The sequence below is a fragment of the Acanthamoeba castellanii genome (genome assembly GCF_000313135.1).
Source record: "Acanthamoeba castellanii str. Neff unplaced genomic scaffold scf7180000084757, whole genome shotgun sequence".
Classification (NCBI taxonomy): Eukaryota; Discosea; order Longamoebia; family Acanthamoebidae; genus Acanthamoeba; species Acanthamoeba castellanii.
The window spans coordinates 133,155-151,823 of NW_004457453.1; the positions used below are offsets into that span (position 1 = coordinate 133,155).

The following is an 18,669-nucleotide window of genomic DNA, read 5'->3' on the forward strand; positions in this document are numbered from 1 at the left end:
TATGAATACATGCTTTTCGACAATCTCGTAAACCTGCAGCATTATTTCGTCCACCATTTTATTCATCTCTTTCATCACTTGGCCAAGCAACTAATGCACTGGAAACTCTTTGCCTCTCTCTTCCTTTCCAACCAGCATTATGAAAGCAATTCTATCTTGTATTTTACGACAAAAAATAAATCAAAATAAATAAGCAAACGAAGCACAACAATGGAGATGGGGGAGCTGGTGCGTGGGGTGCTGGTCCCCACGTGCGTGGTGATTGCCACGCCCGGGGCCGAGGCCGTGTGCGCCCGCAATGGGCGCCGCGTCGTCGAGGTCCTTCGATCACAGAACACCACACGCACCCTCGCAGCACGCGGCCCCAATGATCGCACCTACGCCGTACGCGATTTCCAGCTGCGATTCGCTGATCTCCAAGATTTTACACGCCCCTCGCCCCCCGCATCGACGCCTGCATCCCCGTCGACGCCGCGCGGCGATGCCGAGGAGAGCGGGGTTGCCACTGCTGTCGCTACAGGTGGTGGTTTGGGTGATCGCGAAAGCGAAGCGCTGCGTCGTCTGCTGGCCTCATCTGCAGATGATGCCTACGCGCCGCCGCTCTCCCTCAAGGACCCGGCCGGCGTGGCCTCCTTCCTACGTGGTATGCTGCGCCCTCTTCTCACAAACGCTGCCATCCCCTCCAGGTGGTGACACGAGACTGAACATGGCGCTGTGGTGGTGGTGCGACGTGCAGCGTGCAAGGGGCAGGATGTGACGCCCTGGTACACCCAGTATCGCTGGGCCTATCTGCGCTCCATCGGGCCGGCTCCCTACGAACACTTCGACGTGCCGGTCGCCTGTACAGGCGCCCTAACTACTCGCATTTTATATGTTATTCTTTTATCACTTTTATTTGTTTTGTTATTTTGTATTTTTATTTGTTTTTGTTGCACTAAACAAAATGTATGTTTTTTTGCGTTGCCGTGGGCCAGGTCTGTTTGTGAGTTCGACGGGCGAGGAGAATGTGACCAAGAGCTTCCTGGACCTGTACAAGCCGCCCGACCTGCCGCCCATCTTCAAAGACGGCTTCATGGACCCCAACATCGCCAAGTTCCACCTGCTCCTGCACGACAACGCCGCCGAGAACCCGCCCAAGTACGTGTGGCGTTGTTACTCAGCGTTACCACAGGCAAGTCTAACGCGACATCTCGTGTGTGTGTGTGTGTGTGTGTGTGTGTGTGTCGTGTGTGTGTGTCGTGTGTCGTGTGTCGCGTTTCATTGCACTGGGCAGTGCCGAGCAAGCGCTCACCGAGATCAGAGCCACGTTCGGGAAGGACTGTGCGCTGCTCAAGCTCAACTCGCTCCCATCGGATCAAGCAGGTAGCGCCACTGGCAACGGTGTCCCATTACGCAGCAGCAGCAGCTTGTCGGCTTCCGTAGCCTCCACCACGCGTACCAACGTCATGGCGGCCCTCATCTCGAACCACACTCACCCCCCCGCGCGCTTTGTGCACGCAGGCATTGGTTGGTATCTGTCGGGCGAAGATGTGCGGAATATTCAGGAAACGATCGCCAACCTGAGCGCCAAGACGGTGGCCCAGCACATGCAGTCCGTGATCGGGCGCCTGCACGAGCAGGTCATGGCCAACAGGTTCGCGCTCCCTTCACAGGCACACGAGCGATGTGTCGTAACAGCAAAACTTGTTAAGTGACCGACGTAAAACACACACACACACACACACACAACACACACACACACGACACGACACGCAGGAAGGGCTTTGTGACGGCGATGGCGCTTGGAGCGTCGTCCTTCATGGGCCTCAAGTTTGGCCGGGCCAAGGCCGCGAAGCCGGCGCCCACCCCGTCCAGCAGACCTGACAGCCGCGCTCACGTACCGCTCCCCCCGAATAGCTTCCATGATCGCCCCACTGAGCTGACCCCCTCTATGCGTGTGTAGGAGGTAACGCGACTGTTGGCCGATCTCGAGTTCATGATCGGCATGTACGACTTGGCCCTGGCCAACTACAAAGTAAGTTCCTACTCGACTCGACTCGATCGAGGCCGACCAACCCACCTTCGGTCGTGTGCGTCGCGTGCATTGTGGGGACGTTGACTTGGCTCTGACTCTGGGTGGGCCGACAGCAACTCGCGGGCGAGTTCAAATCGGAGAAAGAGTGCGGCCCGGAATACTACGCAGCCGCGCAGGAGATGATGGGCCTGGCCACGCTCATGTCCGATCCCACGCCCAGGGGACCTCGTCGCGACGTAAGCCTCCCATCACATTCGCGCAGGAGACGCTGAGGAGAGAGCTAAACCACAACACACACACACACACAACACACACACGACACACACACACACACACACACAACACACAATACGACACAACACGACACAACACGACTGTCTTGCAGGTGGAGCAATATTTGGAGACGGCATGGGACGGCTACCGGCGCGCCGAGAACTGGACGCACGCCGTCCGAGCGAGCGTGTTCCTGGCCGAGCTGCTCTCCACCTCCTCTCCTCGTCAGGCTGCGCTCACTCTGCAGGTCTGTCCGACTCATCGTCATCGTCGTCGTCATCGGTGTTTGGTAACTCAGTTTGCGTGTGTCGTTTCGTTTCGTTTCGTGTTCTCTCCGCAGCGAACGGCACTGGCGCTCCCGGACAACACGTGTGCGGCGCTGCTGCACGAGCAATCGGCCTTCCAGTTCCTGCACCAGGCCACGCCCGGCCTTCGACAGTTCGGGCTGGAGCTGGTGGCCGCCGGCAGCAAGTTTTGCGAGGTGGGCCAGCTGCGGCATGGCCTCCGCTGCCTCCTCACCGCATATTCCCTTTACGAGGTACCTTCCAACCCCCGTGTGCAGCGATGCGTGTGCGGTTGTGTGTGTGTGTGTGTGTGTGTGTGTGTGTGTGTGTGTGTGTGTGTGTGTGTGTGTGTGCGGTTGTGTGCGTGTGCGTGTGCGTGCGTGTGTGTTGAACGCTCACACTTTGCCACACACAGAACCGAGGTTGGGGCGGTATTGGCGACAGCCTGCACATCAAGCTAGCCCGCTATTCGTTCCTGGTGGGCAACCACGAGCGGTGCCTCGCCTTCTTCCAGAAGCTGTTCTCCGACTGCCACCAGCCGCCGCCCGCGCAGAACTCGCTGCTGCGCGAGTTCCTCCACCTGGCGGCCCAGATCGCCCAGACGAGCACCGCGTCGTCCGAGCTGGTGGCCTCGTGTCTGCCCGTGCCCGTGATCGACCAGCAGTCGGTCCGTCTGTTCCTGGCCTCCTACGACCCCTCCAGGTACCACCACAATGCCACACGACACGCAACACGACACGACACGGTGCACGTGTGGCTAACGTGTCGTGTGCCATTGATTGACAGCGGCGGCGAGCAGAAGCTCTGGGACTCGCTTCAGAGCCGAGTGCTGAGGCAGGTGTCGGCCCCGCGCTCCTCGCTGCCGTCCTCCCGACCGGTGTCGGTCATTCAAGGTAACGTACTCTCCTTCGCCGCCGCGCGTGTTGTGCGTTGGTGAGTGTGCGGCAGTGTGTGCGTGTGCGTGTGCGTGTGCGTGTGCTTGTGGTTCCTATGAGGCCTAACTCGCGTGCAATGCAGAGTACATCTATATTGAGGTGGAAGTGCGGAATCCGCTCCAGGTGCCCATCCAGCTGACCGACGTCCAGCTGGTGTGCACCCACGTGCCCGTGGACGCCGACGCCGCACACGAGCGGGAGGACTCGCCCAGGTTCCTCGTCGAGCCCTTCAACCACGTCCTGCGCGCCCAGGAGAAACAGAAGGTACTACGAATCCCCCACCTGCCTGCTTCGCATTCCAGTCCGTCCAACGCTCACACGTTCGGCGGTATGTGCGGTATGCGCAGTTGCTGTTCTGGGTGGTGCCCCTGGTGGAGGGCCAGCTGGTGATCGAGGGCATCGGGTTCAAACTGTGCGGCATGCTCTGGGGCCAGTCCAACTTCATCAACCTCCACAAGTGCTTCGTCGGCGGTGGCGGCGGCGGGCAGCTGCACTCGTCTACGGCGGGCGCCGGTTACTCGTCCCTCTCCGCCTCTTCTTCTGCTTCGCCTCCGGCCAGCGAGCCGTCGTCACCGGCCGACAACAACGCCATTCACGTGGTCGGGGCCATGCCGCTCATCGAGGTACGCACCCAAGAGGGGAGCTGTGTGTGTGTATGTGTGTGCGTGCGCGCGCGCGCGTGTGTGTGTGTGTGTTATATTTTAGTGGGTGCTGACGTCACCACGCATGTCTCTGGGTTGGCAGGCGAGCTTCGAGCACTTTCCAGAGCAGATGCTGCAAGGTGAGGTCGCCCTTCTCACGCTCCGCCTCAAGAACATCGGACACGTACGCTCTCCCCGCTCAATCGCGATCGTAAGCTGCGTGCGGTTGACACACGCCGCACACGCCGCACACGCCGCACACGCCGCACACGCCACACACGCCACACCCGCCACACCCGCCACACCCTACAGATGGGGCTGGAGGGGATCAGTGTGGGCATTTCGCATCCGCACTTCTTCTTGATCGGCGGCGATGATCCGAGCGCCGCCGCGGAGGTCGACGATTCGATGTCTTCGAAGCTGCCGCACGCGCTCCCTGCAGCGTGGAACCCGCCCTTTGGCGCGCCGGCGGCGGAGGAGGTCGGCAGCGTGGTCAAGCTGAGCTGGCTCAAGGCCCTGGGTCCCGGCGAGGCCGTGTCGCTGCCCGTCTGGATCCGCGCCGCCACCACCGGCCACACCACCTTCCGATTCCTCTTCTACTACCAACCGCACGTATGGCCTCCGCCCGCCCGCTCGTTCCTTCCTACATTCACTGAAACCGTGTCGTGTCGTGTCGCGTGTGGTGTGGAATTCAAAGAATGCTGAAGAGGAGCAGAGCGTGGAAAGCGAGGAGGCGGAGGCGAAGCAGAGGCACAGCGGCCACCACCAACAAACGGGGATGGCCTACCGCCTGCACCGCATGGCGCAGAGCGTGCGCGTGCGTCCGTCGGTCGGCGCCAGCACGTGGCTGCGCGTGTCGGCCATGGACCTCGCCTCGCAGGTCCTGGCCCTCTCCCTCTCCAACAACGCCCACGACCACACCTCCTTCCGGCTCCACCAGGTCTCCGCCATCTCCCGCAAGTGGACCCTCGCCCCGCTCCACGCCCCCGCAGCCGCCTCCGCCGCCGGTGATGACGTCATCTTCGCCGCGGCCCGCGACGACAACGGAGGCGGCGATGATGACGTGGCACACGGTCAGCAGACGGCGGAGCCCAAGCCGCGGCGACGTCGGCGCAGCAGTGTTAAGAAGGCGGCGGACGCGGGCGCGCCGGAGCATTACCGGGTGGAGCCCGGACAGACCAAGACCTTCTTCCTCCGCATTCTGCCACGCGACGACCACGACTCCAACGACCACCGCGTCGGGACCCATCTCACCTTTGTACGCTCTCAGCCCCGCCGCTGTGTCGTGTGTGTCGTGTGTCGCTCGACTCACTCGCTCGGCGGTTCCGGCAGGATGACACGACGGAGGTCGACCATCGCGAGCAGCCCTACAACAGCTTCCTTAGCGTGGAGCGCGATCGGCACATGGCCGCCCTCGTGCCGCTGGGCTTCATGAACCTCGACCCGTACGTGTCGTGTCGTGCGTTGTGTGTCGTGGGCTCAAGGGACTGACGTGTGCGGTTGTCTGCAGGCTCACGGGCGATCCAATTCCGCCGCCGCCGCCGGCGCTCGATCTGCTGGTCTTCTGGCGGACCAAGACCGGTGGCGTCGTACACCGCGGCTTCCAATACCTCCCCTGCTCGCCCACCTCACCACCGGCTGCCCGTACGTTGTTTTCATTTCTGTCGATGTAAGTTTGGTCGTTCATGTTTATATATTTATATATCTATATATCCATTTTCTCTATATTCTACATATTGTCTTATGTGCGCAGGGCCGCCTCGGACGGATGCCAATGTAGATACCAGTTTGAGCCAAGCCGGCCTGGAGCAGCCCCTGCGATTCTCTGTCGTCGCGCCGCGACAGGTAACCAAACGCCCCTGTCCTTGGCCTTACAAAATAATTACTTATTTCTTATTGTATATTTTATTTATATTTGTTATTATTATGATTATTGATTGATTTAATTTTTTGGCCGCATGCAGGTAGTGCACGAGTTTGACGGTGCGCCGTGTGTTGTGCCGGCCACGATTCAAGTCAAGAACACGTCCGGCGTCGGTGCGCACACAAACTTGATCGGTGTCGTTGTGTGTGTGTGTGTTGTGTGTGTGCGTGTGTGTGTGTGTGTGTGTGTGTGTGTGTGTGCGTGTGTGTGTTATTGCTTACGATCGCGAGCGCGCATCGATGCGCGCAGAGCTGAGCGTGCGATTGGAGCTCCTTCGGCCGAACCAGCCGCGGCGTCCCTCCTACTCCGGTGGTGGCGGCTCGCGTGTGACACACCAGCAGCCGGGCGTGCGCCGTCGTACCTCGTCCGTATCCCGCCAGCAACAGGTACCACCTCACCGCCGCACACACCGCCGCACACACCACCGCACACACCACCGCACACATCGATTAATACTCGCTTCGGTGAAGGTGGCGCTCGTGGAGCCCGAGGCGGATGTGGAGCAGCACTACTTCTGGACCGGACCGACGGTGCTGCAGGCCGGCAGCGTGCCGGCGGGCGGCGAGGTGCGGTTCGACGTGACGCCGTGCTTCATGTCGCCCGGCACCTACAGCCTCGAGCACTTCCAGTTGGTCGTCGCGTCGGCCCAGCTCCACCAGCACCACCCGCACACCATCACGCCGCCCCGGCACCTCATCTTTGTCGCTGCGCCGGGGCTGGGCGAGGGCGCGTAGTGGTGGAATACAAAGTCTTCCAGTTGGTGGCCCAACATTATGAAGAAGCCGTGGAGGTGCACCTGGTGGCTTAACATGTCTGAGGTGGGGGGGCACATGAAGGCGATGTAGCAGTCATTCTTGGAGTCAGTGAAGGTGATGTTGCCATTGATCTTCTTCAAGGAGTTGTGGTTGTTGTTCATCATCCTGGTAGAACTTACCTCAAAAATCAATTCATCCAAACTGAGTGATAGGGCCACTGCCCCCCTTTTCATGAGCCACAAGCATTCCCAGCTGACTACTATGAAGGCAAGCCACCCACTGTGTCAGGTGACCTCCCCCCACACACCCACACCTTCCTTGCATGCCTGACAGTGTTTCTCACCATCCCTCCCTGAACACAGCCAACACAGGCAACAAACATCCATGCGACTGCTGCATGAATCCCCTCCACTTTGATGTTCAGTGGCCTGAGCCAAGCAGCTGCAACTTCATGACCTGGATGAGATCTGTTGAATGACCAGACCAAGCACTTCGCCCTACTCTAAGCCTCTGTTTTTTTAAAATCCATTTTTGTTGAACGCCAACCAACCAACAAAAGGAGGGGAAGGGGGATGTCAATTCTACGAGGGCGCAAGCGTTTCCTCGTCGAAGGCCTTCATGAGCGCAGTGACGATCGGTCCCACGGCGCCGTCGCCGATCTTCTTGCCGTCGATCTCGGTGATCGGCATCACTCCCTGTACAAGCCACGTCAGTGCGGGCTCTCGGCGCAGATGACACACTACTTTGGGTACCTTGGTGGTGCTGGTGGCAAAGGCCTCCGACAACGACTCGATCTGCGAGGCGGGCACTTCTTCAAACACCATCTCGTACCCTGCAATCGTCGGTTTTGAAACAAACACACATAGGAGTTAAACTATGATTGTCCACGGGCTGAGTTCGGAGCTGTGGCAACGCAGGGGGGAACCCACCGAGCCGCTTGGCGGCCTCCTCGACGAACTGAGCCGTGATGCCCGTCAAGACCAGCTCGTTGTGCGGCACCAGGATCTTGCCGTCGCGCACGGCGAAGAAGTTCCACGTCGGACCTGTGGCGCAGGTGGTGGCGGTGGTGACGTCAGCACAGTTGTCACGCAGGGAAGCTTGGGCAAGTGTACCTTCCAAGATGCGCCCGTGGCGGTCGACGTAGACCACGTCGTCAACGCCCGCCTCCTTAGCCTTGCGATAGTTGACCACGCCCGCCATGTACGCTACGCAGCCATATATACATAAATGTTGTTTTTAGAAATAGTGCACAACGCGCAACACGACACGCGCGCCACAAGCATGTGTGCGGTTGCGGTACCCAGCGACTTGGCCTTGGGAATGTAGCGCTCGTAGGCGGCCGTGTGCAGTCGGAGACCCTGAGTGTCATGCGGATAAGCCCGAGCCACACACACGCACACGCACACGCACACGCACACGCACACGCACACGCACCACCGCACGGTGGATCGGTGTCGGTACCTTCTGGTAGTAGGACGCAGGGGTAGGGGCCGCAGGGCCGAAGGTGACGTAGAACGAGGACTCGCCCGGCTCCAGGGCCTTGCCGTCCTTGGCCACGCCGCCTTGAGAGAGAGAGAGAGAGAGAAGAGAGAGAGAGAGAAGAGAACACAACTTGTGAGGCGCTACGTACGCGGAAAAAGATGGCGCACTGGTGGGCTGTACCAGTAACGGTCATCTTGATGTAGAGCTCCGGCAGGTGCGCGTTGCGCTTGATGCCTTCGTGCACCAGCTCCACCACCTTGTAAACAAACAAAACAAACAAATGAATTTAAAAAGATATATATAAAATAGGAGATAAAAACGTTTATTGATTATTATCATTATTATTTATTTATTATTAGAAGTATATGCGCACCTGGTCCTGAGTGGCAGGCACGGTGAGGCCCAGCAGCTCTGCCGAGTGGAAGAGGCGCGCCACATGCTCCTTCGTGCGATAGGGACGCCTGCACCCAGCAATATAATATAATTAATATATACAATAATATAATAATACAGTGCTACATTTACTTCATAATGTTATTAGTAGTTGAGTTACAAAGGCCCCCCCGGGGGGGGGGTGACTACGGTGCCGGCACCTTTGGTAGGTCGTGAGGAAGTCGAAGCAGCCGAACCCGCGAAGCACGGAGAGGTCATTCGCCGGCACCGTGATGGGCTCCTTCGTCCAGCGCCCATTCCAGTAGGCCTCCTCGCCAACGACAGCCTTCGCCTCCATCGCCTCGCTTCTGTTCAACACCAAAACTAAACAAAACAAAAAGGCGAAGACCTTCGCTTTTCTCCGGCGCCACCGGACGCTTTCCGTTCTGCATTCTCAGGGACGGCCACCCAACGAGAGCAATGATGGTGGAGAGGAACGCCGGATGCCGCCATACTGAAGTGAGGAAGACGACGAAGAAGATGAAGAGCAAAGTCCCTGCGACGAATGACCTATTGTGAACAATGGCCAACACTACTCAAGTGTTTTGCTCAGGAGAGGACTGGCAGCAGGGGGAGAGGAGGAGGCAAAAAGGAGAGGAGGATGCGGCACGGTGGATTCCCGGGTGGTCGCCCACCCCAGTACTAACACCGCCTGGCGCTGCTTAACTTCGCTGTTCGGATGGGAAGCGGTGCTTTCTGCGCAGTATGGCCGTATCCATCAGGCATTGGTCTCTCCATTCACATGCTACTGCTTGCGTAGACACTCCTGAGAAGCAACTGCTCAACTTCTGGAATAAGCAGTGTGTTCCACCCAGAATGGTATGGTTCACCTGCTTGGTTTGTCTATTTGATAACTTACCAAACTCACTGTGCACATCTTTTGACAGGCAAGTTCTTGGAGGGCCTGATGATGAGGTGGTGATGACAGATTAGGCACTGTCCATGAACAGACTGCTGCCATGAAGAACGCCCAGTCTGAAGCAGAGGGAGCCAACTGTCACCTCATCCACGCTTGTGAAATGGAATCAACTACTCAGAGCCCAGACCTATTTGGGGTTTGGCCCTGCTGGTGTATTTGCCACATTACCCAGCTGTTTTGGGACACAACAATGCAAAGTAAGCTTACTTTGACACCCACATCAGTACTCACACTTCATTCTTACTCTTTTTCACTGACCATTGTTGCCAGAGCCTGCAACTACAGGACATTCTCAAACCCAAGAAGTCTGAATCCAAGAAACCCAAGACTGCAGCACTCAAGAAGAAGCAGGTCAAATGTGCCTTGGCATTACAATTTCTGTACATTGCTGCAATCCAATGTGTATGGATTGCAATTATCTGTTATTTTGTTCTGACGTTTGCACACCATTTTGCAGTCTGATGCACACCATAGGCATCTACTCTTTATTGACCATCATGTAGGTTGCAATTGTTCATGATTGCAGCATCTACCTGACTGATCACACAACTTTATAACACCACTGTGACCATGGTACGTAATGGCTCCTGCAACACCCACCATTGTTTATGACAGTGAGAAGCAACAGCATGGACAGTTGCAGAGGGGCTGCCAGAGTATCTGCCACCTTGTCTGGCTGCAGTTGATCATGGAATAAGCACTGTCTAAACCACCAGACTACCCCTCACACTTAGGCAACACCAGTACTCAAACTGATGAGCACATCAAGGAGGACATATACAGTAAGTGCACTTAGGTATTGATCACAGGCACGCAGTAGCATGTGAATGGAGAGACCAATGCCTGATGGATACGGCCATACTGCGCAGAAAGCACCGCTTCCCATCCGAACAGCGAAGTTAAGCTGCGCCAGGCGGTGTTAGTACTGGGGTGGGCGACCACCCGGGAATCCACCGTGCCGCATCCTCCTCTCCTGAGCCTCCTCCTCTCCCCCTGCTGCCAGTCCTCTCCTGAGCCTCCTCCTCTCCCCCTGCTGCCGTCGTTTGTACTCCTCTCCTTTTGCCTCTCTCCCCTTCTCTTTTACTTGCGTCAGAGCCTCGCATTGCTCGCCACGTGCTTGCCCGAACTGGAAGAGGGACATGAATCATAAATAGGGGGGGGGGATCTTTATTTGTTTGTGTACCGTTCGCCAAGTGCAAACAACAACGCGTTGCTGGCTCAGTCGTCTTCGTCCCTGCGCGAGCGAGCGGCGACATAGTTGAGCCGCACCTACGGACATGGACACGCCACAGGGTGAATGGGCCGAAATGGCGTATGGGAAGAAGCTTCTTAGAATGGAAAGAGTACCGATGGCCCCTTGTTCTTGCTTGGGTCCTCTTCCATGTCCGAGTCGACAGCACCCACCTGCTTCAGTCTCCACTCAACGTCTTCACCACACACGCCACACACGCCACACACGCCACACACGCCACACACGCCACACACGCCACACACGCCACACACGCCACACACGCCACACACAGCACAACCAAGTGTGAGGCCGGGCTCCAATCTTCAGTCTGCTCCTTAGGTTAAGTTGGATTCAACTGAAGACAACACGACACGACACGTACCTGCGACGGTCGGGTCACCCCTGGCAAAGGCAGCCTCGCCAATGAACTGTTTCTTGAGGTCGCCGTTGTAGTAGATGATCAACGTGGGCAGATTCTTGTCGGGGTAGCCGTGAATGGCCTGTACAGGCCGTGCAACGATTCGACCACATTTTTTCAAACCAGTGCTGTTGCATGCAGTGTGTGCTGTGTGCTGTGTGCTGTGTGCGTGTGCGTGTGCTGTGTGCTGTGTGCGTGTTGTGTGGTGTGGGCGCACCTCCTGGGAATCGATCTTGACGAAGCGAGTGGCCTTGAAGGTGCCGGCGAGTCGCTGCAGGATCTGCGTCATCAGCTGGCACGAGGGTATGCTGGGTAGGTGATGATGCATGAATGAGTGAATGCCAACAACAACAGCACCAGCACCACCACCAGATCGGAGGTGGAGAAAGGGTGTGTGTGGTACCCCGACTTGTGGAGAAAGACGACGACCCACGTGTTCGGCGTGTTGACCACCTCCTTGTACTCGGGCTCGGAGATGGACACCAGATCGCCGTACACGTCCTTCTGCGCTTTGGCCTGCAGCTCGGCGATCCTCTTCCTCCTGCATTGCATGTGGGCAAAAGATGTTGAGCCGATCTGCTGTGTAAAATCAAAGTGCGTAGTGGAATGAATCATGTTGAGCCGATCTGCTGTGTAAAATCAAAGCGCGTAGTGGAATGAATCAGTGATGGAAATGGGAAATGAGCACCTGTAGGCCTCCAAGAAATCGTCATCGTCAAGGAGCTCGTCCTCGTGCTCCTTGACCTCCTCGTAGGAGGCGTTGCTGGCCACGAGGTCCTCCTTCAGCTTCTCGCTCTTGCTCTTGAGGGCGCGGCCGTAATCAATTTCCTCACTGTCATCCTCATCGCCTTCCTCCAGCTGCGGCTTATTGCCCATACGCCTCTGAATCTCGTCCCATTCCGTGCCGCGATCGCGGCCAGCACTCTGCAGATACATCCTTGTGATTAAAATTAAAATCACAGGTTTGAATTTTAATTGTTTATTTTTGTTGGCCACGTCATCTGCCTCTTTAAATCTTGCAGGCCAAGAACACACGGGGAGCTCAGGAGCTCTGCGGGTAGGTGGCATAGTTGGTCTGCACGTAGTTGAGCACCCGCAACAGAGGGTCGTGTCCGTCCGGCTGCTCCCACACATAATCACCAACGCTCGTTAGGCGTGTGGGGTGTGGGGTGAGTGTTGCGTGTGTCGTGTCATGCTGTGTGTGTGTCGTGTCGTGTGTCGTGTGTCGTGTGTGGGCGCACCTTGAGGCCAAGAGGGGCGTGGACGATAAAGTCGTCGACTTCGAAGGCGTCCACGAGGTGGAGAGCGTGAATGCGGACCTCCTGGCAAAGCTCGGTGATGAGCTCGCTGATGGCGTTGGCCTTGCGCTTCTTGATGTAGCCCTCCTTGCTGAACACGGCTGTGTGCACCAACATGAGCATCACGAGCAGATGAACGACGATGATGAGAACGATGATGATGAGTGACAGGCGCTTACCGCCAGTGCTGGCGGCGGTGTGAGATGGGGATTGGGGCTCTCGTACCGAGGTCCTTCTCGATCTTGGTCAGGGCGTAGAGGTCGCACAAGAGCTTGAGGACGTGCTTGCAGTTGATGTCGGGGCAGTCGTTCACGCGGCGCACGAACTGCTTCACCACCACCCGCTCCACGTGGGCCTCGGCCACATGCAACAACTCCGGCACTGTCACGTGGAAACAACATTAGTAAGTATATATTCTAAATAGCCATATATTGCACCAACAAGGTACTACTATAAATATATTTATAATAGTACTATATTATAATATAGGTTGTACGTACGGGTCTGGTTCCAGGCGGTGAAGAAGTCGTTGTTCTTGGCGCGCTTCTGGAGCAGCTGCGCAGTGTTGTGCAGCAGCCGGGCCACCCGGTAGTCGAACGCACTGCACGCCGCGGTGATGACGGTCAACACCACACACGCATACATCCCGAACCGGTGCGGCCACCGCGACGACGTTGCAACGTTGAGTTGGGGACCGAGAGCGTACTCCTTCTGGAACTCCTGGTCCCTCAGGTGGGTCCACGAGGCCATGTTGGTGACGTAGGGGTTGCTCTCCGAGATGACGTGTCCCATCTGCTTGCCCAGGTACTTGAGCATGCCTGTGTGCGGTCGTGCGTGTGCGGTCGTGTGTGTGCGGTGAGAGACGATTGCTACACGAATAATAAGAATAAAAGGGGAAGTGGCTGGTTCGTACCGGAGAAGGGCTTGCCGTCGAACTGCTTCTTGTACTGGGTGAGGAGGTCCTTGGCCACCTGCTGCATGAGCACGGTGTTGTCGCCCTCGAAGGTCTGGTAGATGTCGTGATCGTTGCGCAGGTGGCAGAAGCGGTTGTAGGCCGCGTAGCCCTGCCCGCCGCACGACTCACGGCACACCTGAAGGGCCACTGCGCGCGCGCGAGCCTCCCACCAGTCAGCGCTCGAGCCAACATTGGGGGGGGGGAAAAACGCGGATGGGGAGAGAGACGCACCGTTGGTGTACCAGCTGGCGGCGGCCTTGACGCCGGCGGAGAGCGAGTGGAGCTCACCGATGGCCTTGGCGTTGTTGCTGTCCGCATCTACGCGCGAGCGTGACGTCAGCCATTGTGCGAGTGCGCTGGTGCGCTGGTGGGCGTACTCTTGTAGAGATCGAGCAGGTAGTGGCCCATGAGTCGGTAGGCGTAGCAGTTGGCCAGCATGGGCATCAGACGGCGCTGGTGCGAGATGTAGTCCAAAATGGCTGTGCGGGCAGGGAATATTAAAAATAGATATAAAATGTAAGTTATGTGCGCAGGGGGCTGCGTGCGGGTCGTGGGTCGTTGTTACGTTGTTCGGGTTCGCCGGGCGGGCCGAACTGCTTGCGTCCGGCGGCGAAGCGTACGGCGATGGTCAGCGCGACCGACAGCGTCGCCGACGAGCCCGACACCAGACACACTCGTCCGCACGTGAGCGCAGCCAGCTGACGCCCGAAGCGCTTCACTGCAGTGTAACACGTCGGACGGTTACGATGAGAGAGGACCCAGCATCGAACCGGAGTGGCTTTGTGAGGGAGGGGGGGAAGTGGGCACGTACGCGGGTTCTTGACCGAGCTGACGTACTGGCCGTCGGGCTGCACGTCGGCGAAGCGGTTGAGCAGGTTCTCGCGCGGGACGCGCACGTTAGTGAACTTCATCCACCCGTTGTCCACTCCGTTGAGGCCCTGTCGCGTGCACAAGAAAGAAAGAAAGAGAAATAGAAGGAAAAGGTGAGCTCGGGGAAATTGCAGCTGGCCGACGACGAAGGCGGCGACGCGAACCATTTTGTGACCGCAGTCGCCGATGAGGATGCCGGGATAGGTCGCGTTGCTGTCGCGCGGGCGCAGAGGCACGACGAAGGCGTGCACGCCGTGCTCCTGGCCGTCCACGTTCAACTGGGCGAACACCACCGCGTTCTTGGCGTGCGCTGTGACACGGGAGCGATGTAAGAGATTAGATCGCGCCGGTGCGGTGCGTGAGAACGAAGGCCTACCGGCATGTCCGATCCACCATTTGCGGTCGACGTCGGTGGGCGTGTTGATGACGAACTCGCCGGTGGCCTTGTCGTAGACGGCCGTGGTGCCGATGCCCTGCACGTTGGAGCCGTGGCCCAGCTCGGTCATGGCAAAGCAACCGCCCTGTGTCGACACACGACACGCACAGGCACACACGCACACACGCGACAGAGACCGAGAGAGAGAGAGATTGGTTGAGGATCAGGGCCGAGCGTCACATGATGGAAGCGCGACGTGACTTACCTCGGCCAGGTTGTTGGTGGCGTCATACCACTTCTGGTGCCTCTCCGTGCCCAGATTGACCACCGATCCACCAAACAACTGGAGCCCAGCCAACGGTGAGCTATGTTTTGCATGCATGTGCGGTGGTGCGTGTGCGTGTGCGTGTGCGTGTGCGGTGGTGCGTGTGTCGCGGTCCATACCAGGAAATGCACGCCTGCCTTGATGGCGATGGAGCCGTCGTAGCCGATAAACGGCTCCAGCGAATTGCAATACATGGTGGGGTCCTCCCTGTGAGGCCGCACCACACACACACACACACCACACACACACACACACACACACACACACACACACACACACACACAACGTGAGCCACCGCCTTCCAACAACAACAACAACAACAACAACAACAACAACAACAACAACAACAACAACACCAAACCGAGCCGAGGGTCCGAAGACGTACTTGAGCATATCCAACGACGCCCAACCTTTGGCGGCGATCCACCTCACCTGTGTGGCCACGTGGTATGAGCGAACGCACGCGTGTGCGGTGATATGTGCGTGTGTGGTTAGGTTACGCACCTGCTGCAGAACGCGCTCTCGCTGGTCCTCCTTGCTGAGCTCAAAGTTGTAGGGGAACAGCTCGGCGTTGGCCTTCACGCTCTCCGTCACCGTACGCCGCTGCGCCCGGTACTTGCTGCCCAGCACATATTCCGCCATCACCTGTGTGCGTGTGCGGTCGTGCGTGTGCGTGTGCGATCGTGTGTGTGTGTGTTGCATTAGCACGGCGCATAACGATGAGGAGTGGAGGGAGCGGTACGTCGACGTTGAAGACCTCTACGCGCTCCTCGCCCAGCTGACGCCGTTCCTCCTCGCGTCGCTGCTTGCGCTGCTCCTTCTTGAGCCGGAGCTTTTCCTGATCCACCTCCTTGGTCTTGGCCGCGTTGTTGACGGCCAGACCGCTCATGCTCTCCGTGACCAGGCCCATATGCCGAGCCACCGCCCTCGCGCGTCGTGCCGCCGTACGCGAGCTCACTGCCGCATTCGTGTTCATCTTCTCCATCCTATCGATCGTTGTCACTCCTGCCTCTCTCTACGATTGTGCAAATGGAATGAAAATTATAAATATGAATTAATTTGTACAAAATTTGGGTTGGAGTGCTGCAGCCGCTGAGGTTTGATGTGGATGGTGGCGTGTGCGTGTAAAACAATGCTTCGCTCTACGTACCCAGTTGGTGCGACAACTGCTGCTCTGGGAACCAGCTTGTTTCCGTTCTTCGATTACTATTTCTTTGTTTATTTTTATTTTTCGTTGGTTTTGTTGCGTGTGCGGTATGTCGGGAATGCGCGTGTGTTGTGTGCGGTGGCGAGTGCGTGTGCGACTTCTGGCTGTGTGCTTCACACAGAGAGTTAAAGGGGTCCAACGAAGGAGCGCAACGCGAAGACCCTGAAACTGATGATCTCGAGGTCTATTCAACAAACACTGTGTAGAGGATCACACGTGCGTGCGCCCACTGGCTGTGCTTCACACCACAGTCGAAAGTGGGTCTAGCGCAGGCCAAGACGTCGATGCGGGCAGACCCCTACGCCTGCTTCTCCTGCGCCCTCTTGAGCTTCTCCTTTTCGATGAGCATCCACTTCTTCCTCCTCTTGTACCTGCACCAGCCATCCAACAGAGGAAAAGGGCAAACGCCATCAGCTACTGTTGGTCTCTACAAAGCCAGGCTTGGCCGAACATGGCACGAAAGAAGACTCAAGCTCCACGAGTGCAGTGTTTGGATTCATGAAGATGGAAGCTCGAGAGATGGAAGTAGGGGCGCGTACTCTTCGTACTGGCAGCCTTCGTAGACGTGACGCTCGTGGGTGCACTTCCAGGGGAGGTAGAAGCACTCCTGCCTGCAGCGGTTGAGCGGCACCAGCAGGTGGGCGCAGTAGTCCCGGTAGCCGATGGGCAACCGCTCCGCGTCCATCTCCTCCTCGGAGATCAACATTTCTAGACACGTAGAAAAATGGGCACAAGATTAGTGATGGCCGTGGTGATTTACTGAAAATTCAAAGCGAGCGATCCACTTGTATAAATCCCGGCCTCAATTGACACTCTAACCGGGGGGGGGGCATTTGGCGACATCTGGTCGAAGTCCACGGCGAGGAACCGATTTAAAAAGCAATATAAGAACAAAGTGTACCCCTGGGCTGGGAGAGCTCAGCCTCCATGTCCTCAAGGCTCTGCTCGGGCTTCTCGCCGTGGTGCGCCATCTTCTCGTGGATGAAAAAAATCAATGGACCCAAGGAAAAGTGTATTCCCTTTTCATTTCTTTTCTTCCCTTCATTATGGTTTCTTATTTTATTTTTATTGCTGGAACCGAAGCAGGCCTGCGATGGAGCAGGGGGCGTGGCGTCGAGAGTGGAAGACGGACGAGGAGCGCTACAACGCTGCGTTCCACTGGGAGATTGCTAGCCGCCCCATCACCATTCGGCAGAGCCGAGGTACGTTTGCCCCTACGCGAACACTTTGGGGGTGGTGAGGGGAATTTTTGTCTGACCTTTGCGCCTGGTTCTGCCCCCAGTCACGTCGCCCGGCACGGTGGGGGGCACGCTGTGGGACAGCAGTCTCGTGTTGGCCAAGTACCTGGAGCGCCAGTACCACCCCGACGGGCTGGCCGGCCGTCGCATCATCGAGCTCGGCAGCGGCTGCGGCCTGGTCGGCATCGCCGCTGGTATGTACCATCGCCCACGCCCGTAGCCCACCGCGAGCTCACCCTCAATACACACTCACTGGTGTGTGTGTGTGTGTGTGCGAGTGCGTGTGCGTGTGCGTGTGTGGGGTATGATTGTGTCTGCGTGTGCTGCCCTAGTGCTGATGGGCGCCGAGGTGGTGATGACGGACGTCTACGCGCTTGACCAGCTGCAGCAGAACATCGACGACAACGTGCCCGCAGAGCTGCGCCAACGCGCCGCGGTCGCCCACTACAGCTGGTATCACCACCCGACCAAGACAAGCCCAGGAAGAAAAGAAATGAAAAAGCAAAGCCTGACCACCAACGACCTCGACTCACTGAGCTCAGGGGGACCGAGCCGTCGACTATGGGCGAAGCTGGCCAGGGCCGGTGGGACATGATCCTGGGCAGCGACGTCGTCTACGACTATCGGTTCATGCGCCCGCTGATCAAAACGTACTTTGAACACACACGACACACATGAGCTTCGTGCGACAGAAGCTGTTGACTGACCACCAACCATGAATCCAGGCTGCACCTGCTCGCTGCCGCCGACACGCAGATCGTGCTGGCCATCAAGCGACACGACCACGAGAGCAGGCAGGTGTTCGCACGCACGCTCCAGGAGTTCTCCTTTGTCGCGCGCAAGGTGCGGGAGGAGGACCTGGACGCCACCTACCGCGACGAGGAGATCATGGTGGTGAACATCAGCAGGCACCAGGCGCCGACCGATGATGGCGAAGGAGGGGAGACGCAGAACAGCGCCACGGCCGATGACGACGCGCTGACCGATGGCGATGACGACGACATCGACACGTTATGGTAGCACTCTCTATCTTACTGTTGCAACATGACCACTATGTACATAAAAGGGGGCAAACCAGGGCGGCCCACCGAT

At 57.8% G+C, this 18,669-nt stretch overlaps 6 protein-coding genes across 6 annotated transcripts; 2 read left to right on the forward strand and 4 right to left on the reverse strand.

Annotated features, from left to right (window-relative positions):
* Positions 1-210: 210 nt before the first annotated feature.
* On the forward strand, positions 211-6,805 carry ACA1_208230 (uncharacterized protein; the record flags this gene model as incomplete). Its single annotated transcript, XM_004339913.1, has 23 exons — positions 211-643; positions 737-841; positions 975-1,137; positions 1,274-1,380; positions 1,501-1,633; positions 1,756-1,876; positions 1,943-2,014; positions 2,128-2,250; positions 2,418-2,534; positions 2,628-2,825; positions 2,987-3,273; positions 3,358-3,464; positions 3,589-3,770; positions 3,854-4,129; positions 4,251-4,331; positions 4,460-4,759; positions 4,845-5,405; positions 5,480-5,592; positions 5,658-5,791; positions 5,901-5,992; positions 6,112-6,184; positions 6,321-6,418; positions 6,542-6,805. 23 exons carry the CDS (start codon positions 211-213, stop codon positions 6,803-6,805), a joined length of 4,140 nt encoding a protein of 1,379 aa, XP_004339961.1.
* Positions 6,806-7,407: 602 nt separating this feature from the next.
* ACA1_208240 (aminotransferase, class IV superfamily protein) lies at positions 7,408-9,038 on the reverse strand (the record flags this gene model as incomplete). Its single annotated transcript, XM_004339914.1, has 9 exons — positions 7,408-7,521; positions 7,579-7,658; positions 7,756-7,869; positions 7,939-8,031; positions 8,127-8,184; positions 8,288-8,388; positions 8,489-8,564; positions 8,682-8,769; positions 8,902-9,038. The coding sequence occupies 9 exons, from the start codon at positions 9,036-9,038 to the stop codon at positions 7,408-7,410; spliced, it is 861 nt and encodes a 286-aa protein (XP_004339962.1).
* Positions 9,039-10,877: 1,839 nt separating this feature from the next.
* On the reverse strand, positions 10,878-12,244 carry ACA1_208250 (phosducin subfamily protein; the record flags this gene model as incomplete). Its single annotated transcript, XM_004339915.1, has 6 exons — positions 10,878-10,928; positions 11,007-11,086; positions 11,273-11,390; positions 11,526-11,616; positions 11,712-11,849; positions 11,997-12,244. 6 exons carry the CDS (start codon positions 12,242-12,244, stop codon positions 10,878-10,880), a joined length of 726 nt encoding a protein of 241 aa, XP_004339963.1.
* A 106-nt stretch (positions 12,245-12,350) lies between these two features.
* ACA1_208260 (acylCoA dehydrogenase, middle domain containing protein) lies at positions 12,351-16,108 on the reverse strand (the record flags this gene model as incomplete). Its single annotated transcript, XM_004339916.1, has 17 exons — positions 12,351-12,428; positions 12,550-12,707; positions 12,832-12,987; positions 13,107-13,207; positions 13,250-13,424; positions 13,520-13,708; positions 13,793-13,879; positions 13,939-14,040; positions 14,127-14,279; positions 14,373-14,499; positions 14,596-14,741; positions 14,808-14,952; positions 15,073-15,150; positions 15,252-15,339; positions 15,494-15,564; positions 15,637-15,777; positions 15,875-16,108. The coding sequence occupies 17 exons, from the start codon at positions 16,106-16,108 to the stop codon at positions 12,351-12,353; spliced, it is 2,229 nt and encodes a 742-aa protein (XP_004339964.1).
* Positions 16,109-16,637: 529 nt separating this feature from the next.
* ACA1_208270 (NADH dehydrogenase, putative) lies at positions 16,638-17,310 on the reverse strand (the record flags this gene model as incomplete). The annotated part of the gene is made up of 3 exons (XM_004339917.1): positions 16,638-16,710; positions 16,879-17,047; positions 17,241-17,310. 3 exons carry the CDS (start codon positions 17,308-17,310, stop codon positions 16,638-16,640), a joined length of 312 nt encoding a protein of 103 aa, XP_004339965.1.
* Positions 17,311-17,432: 122 nt separating this feature from the next.
* On the forward strand, positions 17,433-18,597 carry ACA1_208280 (uncharacterized protein; the record flags this gene model as incomplete). The annotated part of the gene is made up of 5 exons (XM_004339918.1): positions 17,433-17,541; positions 17,622-17,771; positions 17,910-18,030; positions 18,120-18,227; positions 18,303-18,597. 5 exons carry the CDS (start codon positions 17,433-17,435, stop codon positions 18,595-18,597), a joined length of 783 nt encoding a protein of 260 aa, XP_004339966.1.
* Between the last annotated feature and the right edge of the window lie 72 nt (positions 18,598-18,669).